The 16,266-nt window shown below is 46.9% G+C and overlaps 3 protein-coding genes across 8 annotated transcripts; 2 read left to right on the forward strand and 1 right to left on the reverse strand.

The window, feature by feature from the left end:
- The first annotated feature begins 1,664 nt into the window (after window positions 1-1,664).
- On the forward strand, window positions 1,665-3,721 carry LOC122412068 (STING ER exit protein). 2 transcript variants are annotated; one of them, XR_006261285.1, is made up of 5 exons: window positions 1,666-2,048; window positions 2,155-2,311; window positions 2,381-2,609; window positions 2,785-3,019; window positions 3,517-3,721. XR_006261285.1 is itself a non-coding variant. In XM_043421351.1 (4 exons), exons 1-4 carry the CDS (start codon window positions 1,928-1,930, stop codon window positions 2,932-2,934), a joined length of 657 nt encoding a protein of 218 aa, XP_043277286.1. In that variant the 5' UTR covers window positions 1,665-1,927; the 3' UTR covers window positions 2,935-3,721. The 2 variants fall into 2 exon arrangements, 1 of the variants encoding a protein (XP_043277286.1); XM_043421351.1 differs by having other exon boundaries at window positions 1,665-2,048; window positions 2,785-3,721.
- LOC122411961 (uncharacterized) lies at window positions 2,982-13,654 on the reverse strand. 3 transcript variants are annotated; one of them, XM_043421112.1, is made up of 9 exons: window positions 13,456-13,654; window positions 11,915-12,148; window positions 11,633-11,830; window positions 7,628-11,535; window positions 7,289-7,526; window positions 6,830-7,199; window positions 6,181-6,756; window positions 5,765-6,097; window positions 2,982-5,683 (listed from the first exon to the last, which is right to left on the reverse strand). In XM_043421112.1, exons 2-9 carry the CDS (start codon window positions 12,115-12,117, stop codon window positions 4,439-4,441), a joined length of 7,071 nt encoding a protein of 2,356 aa, XP_043277047.1. In that variant the 5' UTR covers window positions 12,118-12,148; window positions 13,456-13,654; the 3' UTR covers window positions 2,982-4,438. The 3 variants fall into 3 exon arrangements, with proteins under 3 accessions (XP_043277047.1, XP_043277052.1, XP_043277061.1); XM_043421117.1 differs by lacking the exon at window positions 13,456-13,654 and having other exon boundaries at window positions 11,915-12,285; XM_043421126.1 differs by lacking the exons at window positions 11,633-11,830; window positions 11,915-12,148 and having other exon boundaries at window positions 13,456-13,653.
- A 417-nt stretch (window positions 13,655-14,071) lies between these two features.
- Window positions 14,072-16,242, forward strand: Cdk9 (Cyclin-dependent kinase 9). Of its 3 annotated transcripts, none has more exons than XM_043421257.1 (6): window positions 14,072-14,300; window positions 14,629-14,713; window positions 14,785-14,875; window positions 14,950-15,116; window positions 15,217-15,606; window positions 15,715-16,242. In XM_043421257.1, exons 1-6 carry the CDS (start codon window positions 14,224-14,226, stop codon window positions 16,021-16,023), a joined length of 1,119 nt encoding a protein of 372 aa, XP_043277192.1. In that variant the 5' UTR covers window positions 14,072-14,223; the 3' UTR covers window positions 16,024-16,242. The 3 variants fall into 3 exon arrangements, with proteins under 3 accessions (XP_043277192.1, XP_043277184.1, XP_043277203.1); XM_043421249.1 differs by having other exon boundaries at window positions 14,251-14,479; XM_043421268.1 differs by lacking the exon at window positions 14,072-14,300 and adding an exon at window positions 14,326-14,535.
- The last annotated feature ends 24 nt before the right edge of the window (window positions 16,243-16,266 follow it).

Consider the following 16,266-nt stretch of genomic DNA (forward strand, 5'->3'; position numbering starts at 1 on the left):
TGCCGTGGGTCCGTTTCGTTCACATTTGTTTAGGGCCGCGTCGAATTTATCTAAAACTGTCTTCACGACATTGTTTTCATTGGCTGTGAGAACGATAGTCCGATTAGAGTCCATTAAAAAATTGTCCATCTCGTTTCGTTCGTAATCATTGAATTCAATCGTCTCCATGATGCGCTTCGCTAAAGACAAATGTACGAGGAAGTGGGCACGAACTGCTCTTGAGTACGCATGACCCGAAAAAATCTTTTCCACGCTATTCTCTGCATAAATCGTTTTCAGAGCATTTTCGAGTCCACTGCCACTCATAATGTGCCCTATGGCACCTAAAAATGAAATTAAGACATGGAATCCTCCGAGACGAACGATAATGGAACCAATACCGGACGATGGATCGGCGCTGGAAACAATATCGCGTGCTTTCCAGAACAATGGCTGATCGAACGTTACAATGCACGATTTGCAATTGGAAGTTTTACTTTGAGTCAGAGCATAATCGAGTGTCGTAATCGGAAGGTGGAGCATGAATAAACGGAAGAAATATGATCTTCGACTTGGCGAAGGTTTTGCTTGCAGTGGCTTCTTCCATAAACTCATTCCAACCTGGTATCCCAGTAATGCAGGCCCATTTTCCGTACAGCCACAGAAAATCTCCAAAGGTTGGTAGACTTTTTTCAGGAGGACTTCGCATATTAGTAATATCGAGAATTTCAATGTTTCTAAGACCACTCGATTTTTCTTTTCCGTAGTAGAGAATTTCTATACTGCCTGCTTTTGCAATGGCCACGGAAGTTTTGTTCTCAGATTCTCGATTCATTGCACCGTCCGGTTCTATAGCGTCAGATGGAGTTATGCACTGAATCCCTCTCATACAATGTAAATTCTCTACAACAAAGTTGTAGAGAAAATGCCCTAGGGCATTTTTGTCCAAAAGTTAATATTTAACGAGATAACTCGATGTTAATAGTTTTTCACTATTTTGTCGCTTAACTTTAAAAATATCGTCTATACAAAAAAATTTGCAACAAATAAATTGTAGATAATTCAATTTGCAACAACTTTGCTATTTAAACTTTTGTCGAAAAGTTGAAAATGGCGACGTTATTAAGCAAAAACCGTTTTGGCTTAAATTCAAAATGGCGGCTGACGCACCGTTGGAATTTGGTCGCCATTTAGAATTTAGACTCCCACTGACCCCCCCCCCCCCCCAAAGATTCCAACAATAAAAATGTGTCCGGGAATTTTTGCAGGGTTAGGCCCTTTTTTTGTCTAACCCGACTGGACAATACCTATTATACTGGAATCAACTGAAACGCTGATTCAGTTTTCCGAGAGAAGACAGTCCGCTTGTCCAAGTATACGCAATCGTTTTTGTCGGTACAGTTCATCAAAAAAATTAGCTGGCAGCGAAGACCGACACTAACCTCGAATCGGAATATGGGGTGCGTTCAACTTGAGCGCTTACACGCTTTCAGCGCTCACGTTTATATGCAGTGCTATAGGACGTTCGGACGCTGAAAGCGTGTAAGGTAAGCGCCCAAGTCGAACACACCCATGGAAGAAGTGTTGTGCGTCAGAATGTACACGCGCCCAAATCAGATAGAAAAGGACACATTCTCACAGTTCTTGCTTTCTCTCTCAGAACGCTCGGGCTCGGTCCCGTTGTGGTCCCGTTGGGACCCAATGAGATGATAGTGTCAGCGTTCCAAAAGCCACAGTAGAGTTCAGTGTTCAGGTCCAGTGCATGACGCATGTAAAGCATACGTATATGATGGGTATCATGATGTTATTGTGATTCAGAGAAGAGAATACGGTTCAGGTTTCAGGTTATGAAACTATTCGGCCAATTCGGCTGACAATTTACGTTGCCACATAACGTTGTTTTGGACGTGTGATATTGTTTTGCATTCGTTTAGATTGAATTTCTAATATGCCAAAAGTTGTTTCAAGGAGCATAATATGTTCCGACACGAAAGACCAAGAAGAATACAGCGAGGAAAAACCTTTGCACATATATTACTGCTTATGTGGTCAAATGACACTTATATTAGGTTAATAAAAACAAATATTAGATACGTGTAACATGATCAACGATTCATGATGCAAACGTAAATAAGTTGCTAACTTATGAATAATTAACGAAATAATGTTATACAGATTGTGATATTGAAAAGTTACCCCTGAGGAAAAGGGACGGCGCAAGAGTGATAGATGGAAGCAAACACGCGCATAAAATGACCTGCGAACGAGACGAAACAGTCTATTTGAAGCGACACGAGGGAATTGAACGGCAACACAGACAAAAGTGCAAAAAGTAAGTGCAAGGAAATTGTGGTATTCACGTGGTCGCCTTAGATAATTCACAATTTTTTTCGTGTTATAGATGTGGTCTTTTATTGTATTACAAACATGAGCCTGGCTCCAACATAGTCTTCATAGTTAAAGGATCAGTAATCAAGAGTTCCGGAGAAGGTCCAATGACGGATATTTACAATCAAGTAGCCATTGAAAAGCCCAAAAAAATTATGGTCACCAAGCATACAAAAAATATGGGCAAATTCAGTTCTGTCACAGTCTCCACTATTGACGAAGAAGAGGATGAAATTGAAGCGGTAAGCAATTTATCTCATCTCCTTTGTGACTATGCAGTCAGACAGTTTGTGCTAAATAGAAAGAAAGCTTCTGGTAAACCATGCAAACTTGCTCGCTTATTTCACTGGTACAGATCTTTGACGTTTTAGCCAACCGTTGGTTTGACTTTTTTCTAAAATTAATTCTAATTCACAGCGCGAAGTAGCGGATTCGTATGCAAACAACGCCCGTATCATTGAAAAACAACTCGAGAGAAAAGGCATGAACAAACGGAAACCAAATATGCCGGCTCCTACAGTTGATACCAAACGATCAAGACCCAGAGGGACTCTGTTGGATGTTTAACTTTGTCCCGACAAGCCAAATACATTCAGCATCTCTGTTCATTCGTGTCAAGTTTAAATATATATTTATTAACATTACATAAACTGTAAGTATTTTTGTTTTTCTGTTTATATATAAATGACTAGATACAAATATTGTTGCATAAAAATGTACATTGCAAAAAATATCAAGATATTTTCAAATAAATATAATAGCTACTTACAATTTGCGGTAAAACTTATGGCAAATTGTTTTCGTCAATCGCCTCAATCGTCAAACGAGACTCACCGTACATGCCCGCATGATAAGTGTGACGATACGCGGCAGAGCCGCCATCGCAAAATGACAACTGTTTCTTGGTTAATTAACGCAAGCTGTCACAACTCTACTTTTTCTGTCTCTCTCTCTCTCTCTCTCTCATGCACACACACTCACACAGACCCGCGCGCACGAATATTTTGCTGCTCAGCCGAACAAATATGTGCTAAAATTAGTTAATATGGCATTGCTCGCGGTTTAGGTATCATTTGTCCAAGAGAATGAAAATTGCTTCATTCCGTTGCTGGGCCTACGTCTCGATAAATATGCATATTTTCTTTTCAGACGGATAAACTATCGATAACAACGAGAAATAAATGGCGAATAACTGGCCGTATTAGCGGGACCTACCTACCAACTGTATCTCGTTGGGTATACAGGCTACAACAACTACACTTGACACGTGGAACAACTATTATGACAGTTTTTCATATATCAATGTATATTCGGAATTGAGATACCAGAGAAGACATTTCTTGAATCGCTTTAATCTAGTTGTGCAACAGTTTTCTGCTTCGTTTTTTATGGAATTTTAGATCAGTTGCCAAACTGTAACAGTGACGGTCCACAAATTTCAACTTTTTCTTCGTTCCGTTTGGAATTCGATTGAAATGTTAATCGTGACGAAAAATAGGTGGTGTTAGGGGATCTACGATGGTTTATCGAGATTGCACAATTATTATTATTACAAACATACAAGATGTTCCGGACGAGAGAGCATCGATCGTCGTCACTACCGCTCGTCCAATAGGCGTTCGAATCGAACAATTGTCAGAACATACGAACGAAATAAGCTTCTATTGGGAGTTTTGCTTCGAATGTATGTGCCGGTGAGGTTGCGCCGTTAGGGTTCGTCTCGATAGAGTCAAAATGAAAGGATCTAGGCAGATAAGGCGCGCTACCTTTGAGGGGAGAATGGAAGAAACGAAATGGGCTCACGAACGGGATAGTTTCCGGTTTGTTTGGATTCGTATGTGAGACGCGTATCACGCGTCTTTTAATTATTCCGTTAGAGGAGCGGTAAACGATGGTTGGTGGCTACCGACGGTTCGGTAGAACCGCAGACTTGGCGGACGATGACACGGCCATATTCGCGTACAGGGCCTTTCTAGGTTTAATAAATGCAATTTTCCAGTTTCCACCCGAGCGTGGAAACCACGTTGGAATTATCACCCGTTAACAACAATTATAATCTTGCGATGCTCGATTAAGTAGTCGTTATTTGCTGTGCCGTCGCAGGTGCCACCGCTGTCGCTCTAATGTCAGACTTTTTGAGTATGGTGGGTTCGTCCTTGAGAAAAGTACCGGACCTCGAACCGACGGTCGGCTGTTTCGTCGCAGCAGCGGCGTCTCCGTTATGGCACTTGAGCTTACTCGGTTTTTCTTCATTTCCTTTGAGCTGTTGCTTCTTCGTCGAGGGGGGAACACTTACGGGATTCGCAGCTCTTACGCTTCGACGCGTGTTACCGTTCGACTTGGGAGACGATTTTTTACTCGGACTTTCGGTGCTCGGTTGATTCGACAAACTTTTCTCCCTTTTCCCGGTTGTCGAGCTACTGTGATTGGCCGTTGATGTAGCGTTAGAAAACGTTGATCTGCTGTTTTGCATCGTGACGACACCGTTCGATCCTTTTGTAGGAATATCTGGTGTTTTCGCCGCATCTAGCAGATTTCTACGCAGATTCGGAGAGCCATGGTAGGCAGAAATTGTCGCTGCGGCACGATTTCGACTTGCCGCGGTGGAGCACTCGAGACTTCTCGGCAGTCTTCCCCGGACCGTCGTCGCCGTCGTCGTCGTTGTATTTTTTTGTTGCATCGGAGGCGAGAATTTTTTAACTTGCGTCGTTTTTATCGTCGTCGTCGTCGTCGTCGTTGACACTGCTGTTTTTCCGGTCGCTGGTGGTACTTTATTCGATTGGTTCGAGGATGATTTCGGTGTTGTACCAATTTCATTCATAAGACTGTCAGTCGACATCCAAGTATCCGTTAATTTAATCGGTTGCTGTTTTTTCTTACCGACCGCCGGCGCAGTCGTCGAATGTAGCGGATGTTGAGGCTTTTTCTTTCTGGGCTCAGCAAGGGAATCAGTCGACAGACCAATGTCCGGATCGTTTTGTTTGAAAGAAGGTGATTCGGGGCGCGTAATGCCGCAACTTTTGCTCGCGGTAACGGGATCTTTCTTATTCGTTAATCTACCGGAGGTGCTCGTTGCTTCCGTCAGACTATCGGACGAGAGAGCTCTCGCATCTTTCTTTATTGTTAACTTGATCTTTGCGAGTGGTTTTTTGTCGATCGCTCGTTTCATTGCTGGACTCGATGTGCGAGAAGAATCCGACGATGAGATTATTATCTTTCTTCTCTGCTGAACCATCACGCGTTCGTGATGAGATTGCTGAGGCGTATCCTTAGGCACCGATTTGTTACGTGGCGGCTCCAAATATCTCGATTTAACCTTGAATTAAAATTGAAAGAATTGAATGAATGAGCGACCGGGTACCGAGTATTTCTCCCGTTTCTGCAATTCATGGCTCACCTCTAATTTATTCGGCCAAGACCTCGGTCTTGTTGCTATAGATGAATCGAGGGCGACCGCCGTGACTGCGGTACCAGATAACTGTTGTTGCTGCTTCGCCTCGTGTGGATTTTTTCTCTCGAGAGGATCGCTTCTTGGCTTTACAGGGAGAGACTTTTTCACCTGTTGGCCAGCGGCCGTACCGGGTGCACTTGCAATGCTAGCGGAAACTCCGCGTTTGGTCCCTGCCGCGAATCCACCTGTGTCTTTTTGCTGCTCGGATATGGCCACTTTGACGCGGCGTAAATCCAAACTTCGGTCCGCGGGAGTTCGAGTGGGAGGTATTCTCGGTTCCTGAGGAAAAGGATAAAAATGAAATAATTTAATACCCTCGGGGGATGTGGGGAGAACTGATTAGACATCGTAGTATTGCAGACCTTGAGAAAATTAGAGTGTCTCGAAGGACGTTTGAGAGCTTCGTGAGGCAGGATGACGAGACAGGCGAGTTCTTGAATTCTTCTGCGCAGCTCGAGATCCATTTTGAGCCAAGTCGTAGTTCTTGCGGCTCTCGAAGCCTCCTTGACGAGGCACTTTTCAACTCTCGTTTGGATTTTTCGAAGAAAATCAACGAACAAGGGAGACCATGCCGAGGGGGGACAGGAAGAAGAATGTTGCTTGACCGCTTGTTGAAGCGGCTGCTGTTGATGCTGCTGGACACTCGATAACATTTTATTGATCTTGGCATAACTTTTGCAAGCTTGATCGGGGGATAAACGATCCGCGGCAGCGAGGAAGTTTTCCTCCAGTCTGCTAATATTCCAGGTTAGGTCTCGTCCGAGAGCTTGGAAATTATCATTGCCCAGTATGCTCGAAAAATTGTCGGATATGTATTTAACCGCGGTCTCCAGTAGATTCGAGACCATTCGAAACACAGGTTCGGCCCATCGAACGTTCGGTAACGTCGCCAATAATTTGTCGCAGTCCATCATCGTTTGAAGTACGTTGTCCGCTGACTGGAATATCATTTTTATGAGATAAGTCTTGATGATACAGTAAGCAGATAGACGGATAAACTCGACGATTTACCATGTGAACGATGTGCTGATGATAGCACTTGTCCATGAGTTCACGGGGCAATGCGGCAAAAGCTTTGCACGGCCATATTCTTACGAAATGCCTCGTTATCCATCTCAGGGATTTGCGATAGACCTCGTCAAGGCCGTAAGCCGCGGCCAGTGGCATACACTCGAGAACTCCAACCGCGCAAACTTGACACGGTTTGTGAAAGAGATGACAATATTTTACTTTGAGAGTGTAACCTATCACTTCTTTGAGCCCCTCGAGGCATAGCATATCCGCAAGAGTCGCCAATTCAACGATGCTCAATGTTTCCGGAATGTCACTTTCGCCGCTGTAAATGTGACAGAGAGCGAAATGCACGGCGTTGTACGAATACCTGTTGGAAAATTGGTCAGGTGATCAGTGATCGAACTGCTGGAAGTGTAAAAAAATGGCAGAGCGAAGAAAAATTCAGCCTCAAATTACCCTTGAAGAGTGATAACGTTTCCCGCGCTCTCGATCCATCCACCGCTGAGTATCGCTGCGAAATATTGACATCGAGAGCTGAGAATGCATTTATGAGCTCGAATTTTACGTCCACCCACATCGATCGTCACATCCGGATTAATCTCCTCGAGAAACATTCGCAAGAGATCCTCGCCGAGCCTATTGTATGGTTTTGTTACTCCCATACTCCAAGTTTCAGTCTCTTCGGTACTTACATCTGTGTACAGGGATAAAGTACAAGTGAGCGCAACAATCGATTATTTTCTCTTTCCATGATGATTTCAAAACAATAGAAATATAGAAAAATAATATATTTACCGGCTCCGGAACGACCCATGCTGCTCTGCATACTGCTCAAATCAGACTCGGAAATAATTGCCGCATCAGCTTCACACTCGGTCGCGTCTTCGATCGGCGACTTGTGTTTTGCCGGTAAGGAGGTGCTCATTATCGTCGTGAATTTACGAGGCAATGCTCTCACCGAGGAATTATTGTTGTTGCGATTGAAAGCAAGTTTGCTCTCGACCCACGAAGTTTCTGGGATGCTGTTGCTCATCCGATGATAGACATTTTCGTTTTCTCTCTCTCTCGAGGGTACATCGGAAGTCCGACTGGAGCGCAACGGAGTCGCATCGAGGTCCGACAACCTGACGAAACTCGATGCGCTCGCGGTGCTCGTTTCCTGTGGCTTGTCATCTCTCGTCGCGGTATCTACCTCGAACTCTGGTTTCTTCAGTTCTGACTCGATTTTCTTGATCGTCTCGGTAAGAGATTTGTGAGTTTCCGATACTCTGTCGAGGACAATTCGAAGCCCGCCACCACCGCTGTCCACGTCAACGTTTTCATCGAGAAGCGCCGATGTTGCGTCGTAGTTCGTTACTTCTCCGCGGATATCCTCCAAATGATAATGGTTGTTGTTGTCGCTCTCGGGTGAGGCTCCGCTCGCTCCGCTACTTATGTCAAACGTCTCGCTCTTTCGCGTATTACCTTCGGTCGTACTTTCGGTTCCAGTTTTTTCCCACGCCGAGACTTCCGAGCCACACTCGTCCTCGTAAGGCTTGATGTTTGAATCTCCAATTTCGGGATCGAGCTCTTGTTTCCGTTGTTGCATCTTCGAGGGTCCTTTTTCCTCCAGCTCCACCGCGTCGTCCTTCTTGAACAATCCGTTCGACTTTCCAACGATACCTCCGAGCACGAGCCCCTCAGTTTCTTTATCGACTATTTCAACGTGAGAATTCGGCGGTGTGTCGCGAGTATCGTACTCGAATACTTCCTCGGTCGAAGTATCGGTATTACGGCCGCTGCTCTCGTGATCGTGGCTCCGTTTAGGCAAATTACCGGTAGAACCGTTCAAGACATCGGCTCTCGCAACCTGGCTCAACGAGTGGCTCGAGTTGCTCGCTTTCGTGTGCAGCGTTCGTAAATCAGTCCGATCGACGGAGACGCTGTGAGCGCGTTTGTGCTCCCGACGCAGCGGGCAATCCTTTTTTAAATTGGTCGTCGGTGTTATCGAGCCGGCCTTCTCGACCACGTTCCAAGAGTGCCGCTGAAAGGCCGCCGGTCTCGAGGACGACAAAGCCCTGCGGCGTACAACCGGCGAGTCCGACTCTATGAACATAAATACGCTCGTAGGTTTAATCCTCTCGGCTCGATCTAGTTGGCTGCTGCTACTGCTCTCACCGCCGGAAAAATCACCACTCGTTAATTTACTCAGACATTTAGAGTCTCTTGGTTTTTCCTCTGGTCGTCCGGACGAAACGATTACTCCGTCATCGTCGTCATCGTCATCGCCGCCGCCGCTGCCGCGGTTGTCTTTCTTCGGCTCTCTGAAATCTATGAACATGGAGAATATATTTTTTTTACCATTTGTGCTCTCTCCCGAATTTCGAGAGCCTGCGCCGCTCTCCTCGCCGTTGGTGCTACTGCCGCTTCCTCGCGCTCCGCCTGTCCCATTCTCCTCTTTCCTCGAAATGTCGACAAAAAATTCACACGAATGTTTTCCACCGCCGCTCTCGAGCGCAGCAGCCCCCTTCTTAGTCCGTTCTTGCTCGCTCTTCTCACGTTCTTCTCGGGTCTCTATATCGTTGAGGTTCACAAAAAATCCGAGACTGGCGTGCTTCGTCTCGCAGGCCCTAGTCCTCTTGACGTTTTTCCGATTTGCGGTAGCGACACAATCGGACGAGGAAGAAAAGCTTTTGGACATGATCGGCTGACCATTGCTGGCTAATTTGCTCGACGCGGTGGATACCGAAGTACCCACGGGGCTCGAGGAATTTTTAGTACAGTCGCTCATATCGACGACCCAAGCCGCCGTCATCGACGAGGCCATCCTTGTGGGGGGCTTCGCAACGGCGGTGGAATCGTCGAGGTACATGTCGTTGGCGAGTACCGAGCCTCCAGAGACGATCGGGGTCGACTCGATTCTCCTCTTGGTAGCGGGGCTTTCGGTCGGTTTGACGTAATCGGCGGTGCTCACGCCTCCCGATAGAATCGGCGTCGTTTCGTCGCGTTTCGTCCGTTCCCGTTGCGTCCTGCAGTTTACCGAGGAGCGTCGCTCGCGCGCGATTTGACGCTGATCGTTCAACGTGATGGGCAAACTGTTGCAACAATTTCGCGATCCGTCATCCGACTCGGAACAACTCTCCAGGAATAACTTGTCACTCGAGGACTCTGAGATCGGGCACGCGTTCTCGGGACCGCCAGCGATGCCACAAAGGCCTCGTTCTCGCTCGGACGAACGTGACGACGGAGTCGTTCCCTCAGGAGAGCCTCGAGAAATACTTCCGCGAATTTCCGATGTTCCGACTTCTTTGCTACTCGCTTGATCCGAATCTCCGGTGTACAGCCAGCAACCGCTCGACCGCCTTTCGTAACTCGTCGGATCCCTATTCTGAGTGTTGTTCGCGATACGTTGTTGTTCCTCCCTGTAATTCGGTACATTCGTTATTTTATTGATAGATTCGACGAGGATATTGGTTCGTGGCAACGCATCCACGCCATATTTCGTAGCGGCTAAGGTAATAATCGGAGGAGTCGAGGTCGACGACGTCGAAGAAACGAGCAAGTTGGCCGCGAGCTCGGAATGGTCGCTCGGCTCGAAGCAGGAATCTCCGTCGACGCGGTGTCCCGAATACTGAGGAATCGCATTCTGGAAGACGAGATGACCCTGACGACGTTCGTACTCTTGTCTCAGTACCGACAATTTCTCGTCATTCGGATCGAGCTCGAAAGTGTTGCGTCTTATGAGAAGGGAGCCTCGCCGAGAATCAGTTTCTTCGAAGCTCGTAGCGGTCGTGGCGGCGGGAGGATTCTCGGTTCGTTTCGCCTCTTCCAAGCACGGTGAAGGCTGACCACTTTCTCCGCTGTCAGCCTCTTTTATTTCGACGACGAGTGTCTCTTTCTCGATCATGGGTTTTTCAGAGGGCCCCACCGTCGATGTTATCTTAGAATCGCTTATTTTTGACCGTCCATCAGCCCCGCTGGTTTCGTCCGAAACAACGGACTCGCGAATCGGTTCCTCCAAAAGCTCGTTGTCGTTTAGACTCGAAGCATCTATGAAGTAGTAACTGCTCGTGTTACCGCCGTTATTTCCGAGATCGTTGGAGCATCTCGGTGGCGAGCACTGGTTTTCTGTACCAGTATTGTTTTTCCTCTTCGTATCGATAAATTCGAACGATTCCTTCCTGAGAAGGAAGGAATTATCTCGGCAATGGTAAGCGTTAGAATCAGTTTCTTTGCATTTTTCGTCGACGAGCGAAACGACAATCCCAGCCTGATTCGTGTCGTCGCGGAGGTTGTTGTCCGTCCTCGCGTTGGTCCCCGCTGTGGCCGGGTCCAGTGAGGCCGGGGGCGGCGACGACGACGACGACGAGGATAACTCGGTTTTTTTCCAAACGCCCGCCGCGTCCTCGGCCTCCCCGTTAAGACCGACGCTGATGAAATCAACGTCGTCCATCGATACGCGATCCGCGTGGGATACTTCGAAATCGGTAACCGAACTTTCGCTATTTTCCAGCGGACTCAACGAGCCGGTTTCCAATCCAGAATCCGCCATCTCCGACGCACTCTGCGGCCTCAGTCCATCCTCGTCGACATCGTCCTCCTCCTCCTGCTCCTCCCTTTTTCTCCGGATCGACGGAGCTTCCTCGTCCTTTGGTTCCTGCGAGGAAACGAGTCGCACGAGTATCCTTTCCTCGCGTTTCACGCTCGAGTTACTGTACAAGCGTCTGGAAAGGAAAATAAATAATGAATAAAACAATGAAATACTCAAACTCGAAGAAAGCAAGGGGGCCATTGGCGGGGGAAACGGAGGCACGAGCGTACCTCGAAAAATCTTGGATACGATTAAAAATGTCGAGGTTCTCGATGTAACATTTGGTTATACGGTTGTCGCATACCGAGCGGCTCTCGAGACTCTCGTACAATTTGGGCGACCTCGTCTTGACGATACAAGCGTTCGCCTCGAGGACGCAACACTCGTGTATTATGTAAAAATCAGTATGTCGCCGATCCGCGAGAATTCTGCGGTAGACGAAAAAATATGCCAACTCGTTATCTCGTCGACGAGTTTTCTACGTGCCCACTTGCCCCCACCCCTCTCGTTACCTATCGATATCACGTTCGAGAGCTTGCGCGCTCCGCAGTCGAGTACATTGGCGCTCGATGTTTCTTCGTCTTTGGAAAGATTCGCTCAGGGGTGCAGCGGCCTCGTTGCAGTTGGAACGCGAAAATCGCGCTTCTCTCAATCTCACTCTCGCATTGTCCAAACTTGCACCTTCTTTTCTGTTGCTCCGCCCGCCTCTCGCCATCAGGCATTCTACTCTCCCATCCCGGGTTCACCTTAAATTTTAAGCAAACCCAAACGAATATCAAAAATCACGCGCGCGCGCGCCCGCGCGCGGCGCCTTTCAATGCGAGGGAAACGAGGGAAGGAACGCAACGTGTTTTCCTTCCACTGTCGCTCCTTCTCGTCCAACGCTTCGACGAATCAACAAAAATTATCATTTGAGAGGCCGCCCGCCCCCCCCCCCCCCCCCCACCCCCGCCGCTCCTGCAGGCATACACAAAATTAATCGGTACGCTCAACGCGTTTGTCCGCTGCGTCGCCGGCAACGGTGACGACCACCCAACTGCCTATTGTAATACGATAAACATTCGGTTTTTATCTTTTTTGGACTTCGAGCGGAATATATTTTTCGTGGACACGACTTCGGGGGTTAATTCCGTCCGAGCGATAGTCCCGGCGCGAAATCGACCGGTTTGGACAGTCTCACACGCGAACTCAGAATTTGTTGGGGGGGGGGGGGGGGGCTACGAGCTAAAATCTAGAAACCCGAAGGATTTTCATACTCGAAATAACGGCCGGCGAGAAGACTCGAATCGCTACGGTAACGAAACGGAGGGAACAACCGATTACGATAATAAAGGAAGCGGCTTTGTTAAGACTCGTTTTCGCGAAAGCGAACACCGAACCACCGCTCTGCATTGCTCGGATTATTTTCAGTTCCGTGTTCACAATAGGCCGAAAAAAAGATATGAAGGAGGATGGACGACGGTCACTACGCACATATGTATAGGTAAGAGCGATGTGACTGGAGCACTCGCGGCCGACTCTCGCCCGCGACCACGGCCTATTTCAATCTTTACGATCGATCCACGGACTTTTGTGCGGACGAGCAACTGTTTCGCGACTCGCGACAAACACTTTTGTATTTATATTGCTGTCGCTCTCGTGCGCGAAGAGCGAAATTCGGATTTTTGGGAAATGCAGGAACCACCAATCCCGGGATTCAATAATCCCGACGACTTGTCTACTTGCACCCCTAAATTATAGTTCAGATTTGGTTTTGATTAGATATACGCGTTCAGACTGCAGCGGATCATTGAAAGTTCGATCAAAGATTACCGGCGAATGTACACGCACTTGATTTCTCCACGAAAGAACGGTGATCGAGTATTTTTCCTTCTTTTACAATAAATTATTGATTGAGCACGCGCGCGCGCTCGCTGCTTGTGGCTCCGTGTGCGTATTTGTGTTACCTCGAGTTCTCATCGAGCTGCCAGGAGACAGCAGCAGCACGTTTGGAAGGATCACGGACGAAACGTCAAGTACGACGAGCAGCAAATTTCCTCCGCCTCAAACTCACCTGCTGTTTTGACGCACGAAGAATTGATATTCACCATCTTTCGGGCCGAATCGCCACCACAACGGTGTACACTCGTTTGAAAACCTCGTGTGTTACGCCGCAGCACACTTGTTTATTCTCTCGTATTACGATGTCGCGATCGCAAAGTACATATGCAACACAATTTTTCATTCGCGACATGGCAGTGTGCGCGCGCCCGCACGCTCTAGTCCAGGGGGGGTCCGGGGTAGGCTCGTCGTCGCTGCTCCCCCGTACCCGCCCTTCGCACGATTACGAGGACGGGGCCGGCGGTGTCGATCAATTTCTCACTTTGCCCAGTCGTCACGAGGATCGCGGTATTCGTTTGTCGCCAACAGCAGCCAACAACACAGCCAATACAGCCAACGCATCGATAAAGTCGATAATATTGAATTTCTCGTTATCTGCTGTTGGTCGTATGAAAAACACTGCGCTGCCGTCCGGGTGACGACGCTCATCAATGCTGATCTATCAGTTGCGCGAGTGCGAGAGAGATAACTGCAAAACGGACACCCTTGATTTTTTGAGAAAAATAAAAGTTACACCTTGTTCTCTGATAAAATGAGAATAGCGTGTAACTCATATTTTCTTTCAAATATCAAGCTACTCGGAATAAACCGTGCAACAGGATTTTTACCGACTGAACAAGTGACAGAGCACCTTAACCACATCAAACGTCCGTAAGGTAGTTGTTTTGTTGGCCGCACTAAGCGCCTCGAGCGCTTGGCTTGCGCTTGGCGCCATGACGCCATGACGCCAAATAAGAAGAGTGGGGCGTCTGGCTGGAGTGTCAGAGTCAGACAGAACCGACAGAACGACAGAAGAAGGTAGTCGTTCGTCGCTCATCAGCCTGTTTAGTTTCGTATTTGCTTGATTCGTCTCTTCTCGATTCTTTCGATATGAATACGAAGGAAAAAGAAAAGTACATTGAAGAATTCGATTTTTGTCACTGCGACGAGTCTTCAAAATATGAAAAAGTGGCAAAAATTGGTCAGGGAACATTCGGGTTAGTGACGCGTCCCCTGTTTATTATAATATTGTCCCAACTGGTAACAGACTCTCGTAGGTTATGCACTTGTTTTCTCATTTGAATTATGAATCTCCATTCTCTCTTCATTTGTATTAGATTTAACTTTGTGGACTTTCGTTTTCCAGAGAGGTCTTCAAAGCCCGTGACAAGAAAAATAATAAAAAGTTCGTAGCCATGAAAAAAGTATTGATGGACAATGAGAAAGAAGGGGTGAGTACAAGCTTGATTGGGGTGCAAGTGAAAAATGGCCAGATTTTACAATTTATTTGTCTTGTCCTCAGTTTCCCATAACCGCATTGAGAGAAATCAGGATACTGCAGTTGCTCAAACACGAGAATGTCGTTAGTCTCATTGAAATCTGCAGAACAAAAGGTAAGTACCACTACTGCTAGCGAATGGAATATTGATACATGCGGAAACATCCATTGCCTCATTAATCTTTTCAGCTACCCAGTACAATCGTTACAGATCAACCTTCTATTTGGTATTTGACTTTTGCGAACATGATCTTGCGGGCCTCTTGTCCAATGTGAATGTCAAATTCAGTCTGGGAGAAATAAAAAAAGTGATGCAGCAATTGCTTAATGGCCTTTACTACATCCACAGTAACAAGGTTCGTTGAAAGCCTGACACATTTGCGATGGTCCGTCGTTCAAATTTAAAAAAGAGAATTCTATTACAAGAAGAAATAAAAAATGATTGGTCGGGTGTAGATTCTCCACAGAGACATGAAGGCGGCTAATGTATTGATAACAAAAAACGGGATCCTGAAACTCGCGGATTTTGGTCTGGCACGAGCATTCAGCGCGAACAAGAGTGGTCAAGCGAATCGTTATACAAACAGAGTGGTGACCCTTTGGTACAGGCCTCCGGAACTTTTGCTCGGTGACCGAAATTATGGTCCACCCGTAGATCTATGGGGCGGTGGCTGCATAATGGCTGAGATGTGGACAAGGTCACCAATAATGCAAGGCAACACGGAACAGCAGCAGCTAACCCTTATATCACAGCTGTGCGGCTCAATTACGACTGAAGTTTGGCCTGGTGTCGAAACTCTCGAATTGTTCAACAAAATGGACCTCCCCAAGGGACAAAAAAGAAAGGTATTCAAGTTTTACTGCATTATTTTACTCGTGACTCGGAATAACGAGACCGACTATGTGCGCCATCGTACTATGAGACATAAATAAAAAAAATTGAATTGTTCGCAGGTCAAAGAGCGGTTGAAACCGTACGTCAAGGATCCATACGCGTGCGATTTGTTGGACAAATTGTTGATTCTTGATCCGAGCAAACGTTTCGATTCGGATTCAGCGCTGAATCACGATTTCTTCTGGACCGATCCTATGCCTTGTGATTTGAGTAAAATGTTGGCGCAGCACACTCAGAGTATGTTCGAGTATTTGGCACCACCGAGGAGGCCCGGGCATATGCGTCATCCGCATCATCAAGTCCCTGGTGGTCCGACGAAACCGAGTTCGAGTATGGCCGACAGTGGTTATCAGGATCGTGTCTTTTAGTACAAATATTTCGTTACGATGGAATCAGTCAAGCCGATGATCCATCCTGTACAAAAACCATTCGAAAGAGTTTCTCCTTCGGAGCGCTTTCTTTCGCAGCGTGTATGCGTCGGAGTTGTCCGGCTACAATTCGCTGTTCTTTGTAATATAATCATGTTAAGATTTGTGTACTCGTTGAGTAAGAAAGGGAGAAAGAAACGACTTTTTTTTTATAAACAATGTTACGTCTATGAGTACAGTTTC

This window comes from Venturia canescens, chromosome 1 (genome assembly GCF_019457755.1).
Source record: "Venturia canescens isolate UGA chromosome 1, ASM1945775v1, whole genome shotgun sequence".
Taxonomy (NCBI): domain Eukaryota; kingdom Metazoa; phylum Arthropoda; class Insecta; order Hymenoptera; family Ichneumonidae; genus Venturia; species Venturia canescens.

What these genes read in the sequence shown, in the direction of transcription:
- LOC122412068 (XM_043421351.1), top strand. Translation starts at nt 1,928, where the DNA reads ATGCCAAAAGTTGTTTCAAGGAGCATAATATGTTCCGACACGAAAGAC. An exon ending in TCAAATGACACTTATATTAG is followed by an intron (nt 2,049 to 2,154) that starts GTTAATAAAAAC and finishes AATGTTATACAG; the next exon opens with ATTGTGATATTGAAAAGTTA. An exon ending in AAGAGGATGAAATTGAAGCG is followed by an intron (nt 2,610 to 2,784) that starts GTAAGCAATTTA and finishes TCTAATTCACAG; the next exon opens with CGCGAAGTAGCGGATTCGTA.
- LOC122411961 (XM_043421112.1), bottom strand. Translation starts at nt 12,117, where the DNA reads ATGGCGAGAGGCGGGCGGAGCAACAGAAAAGAAGGTGCAAGTTTGGAC. An exon ending in AACGTTATCACTCTTCAAGG is followed by an intron (nt 7,200 to 7,288) that starts GTAATTTGAGGC and finishes ATTTTCCAACAG; the next exon opens with GTATTCGTACAACGCCGTGC. An exon ending in GACACTCTAATTTTCTCAAG is followed by an intron (nt 6,098 to 6,180) that starts GTCTGCAATACT and finishes CCTTTTCCTCAG; the next exon opens with GAACCGAGAATACCTCCCAC.
- Cdk9 (XM_043421249.1), top strand. Translation starts at nt 14,373, where the DNA reads ATGAATACGAAGGAAAAAGAAAAGTACATTGAAGAATTCGATTTTTGT. An exon ending in ATTGGTCAGGGAACATTCGG is followed by an intron (nt 14,480 to 14,628) that starts GTTAGTGACGCG and finishes TTCGTTTTCCAG; the next exon opens with AGAGGTCTTCAAAGCCCGTG. An exon ending in CCAAGGGACAAAAAAGAAAG is followed by an intron (nt 15,607 to 15,714) that starts GTATTCAAGTTT and finishes AATTGTTCGCAG; the next exon opens with GTCAAAGAGCGGTTGAAACC.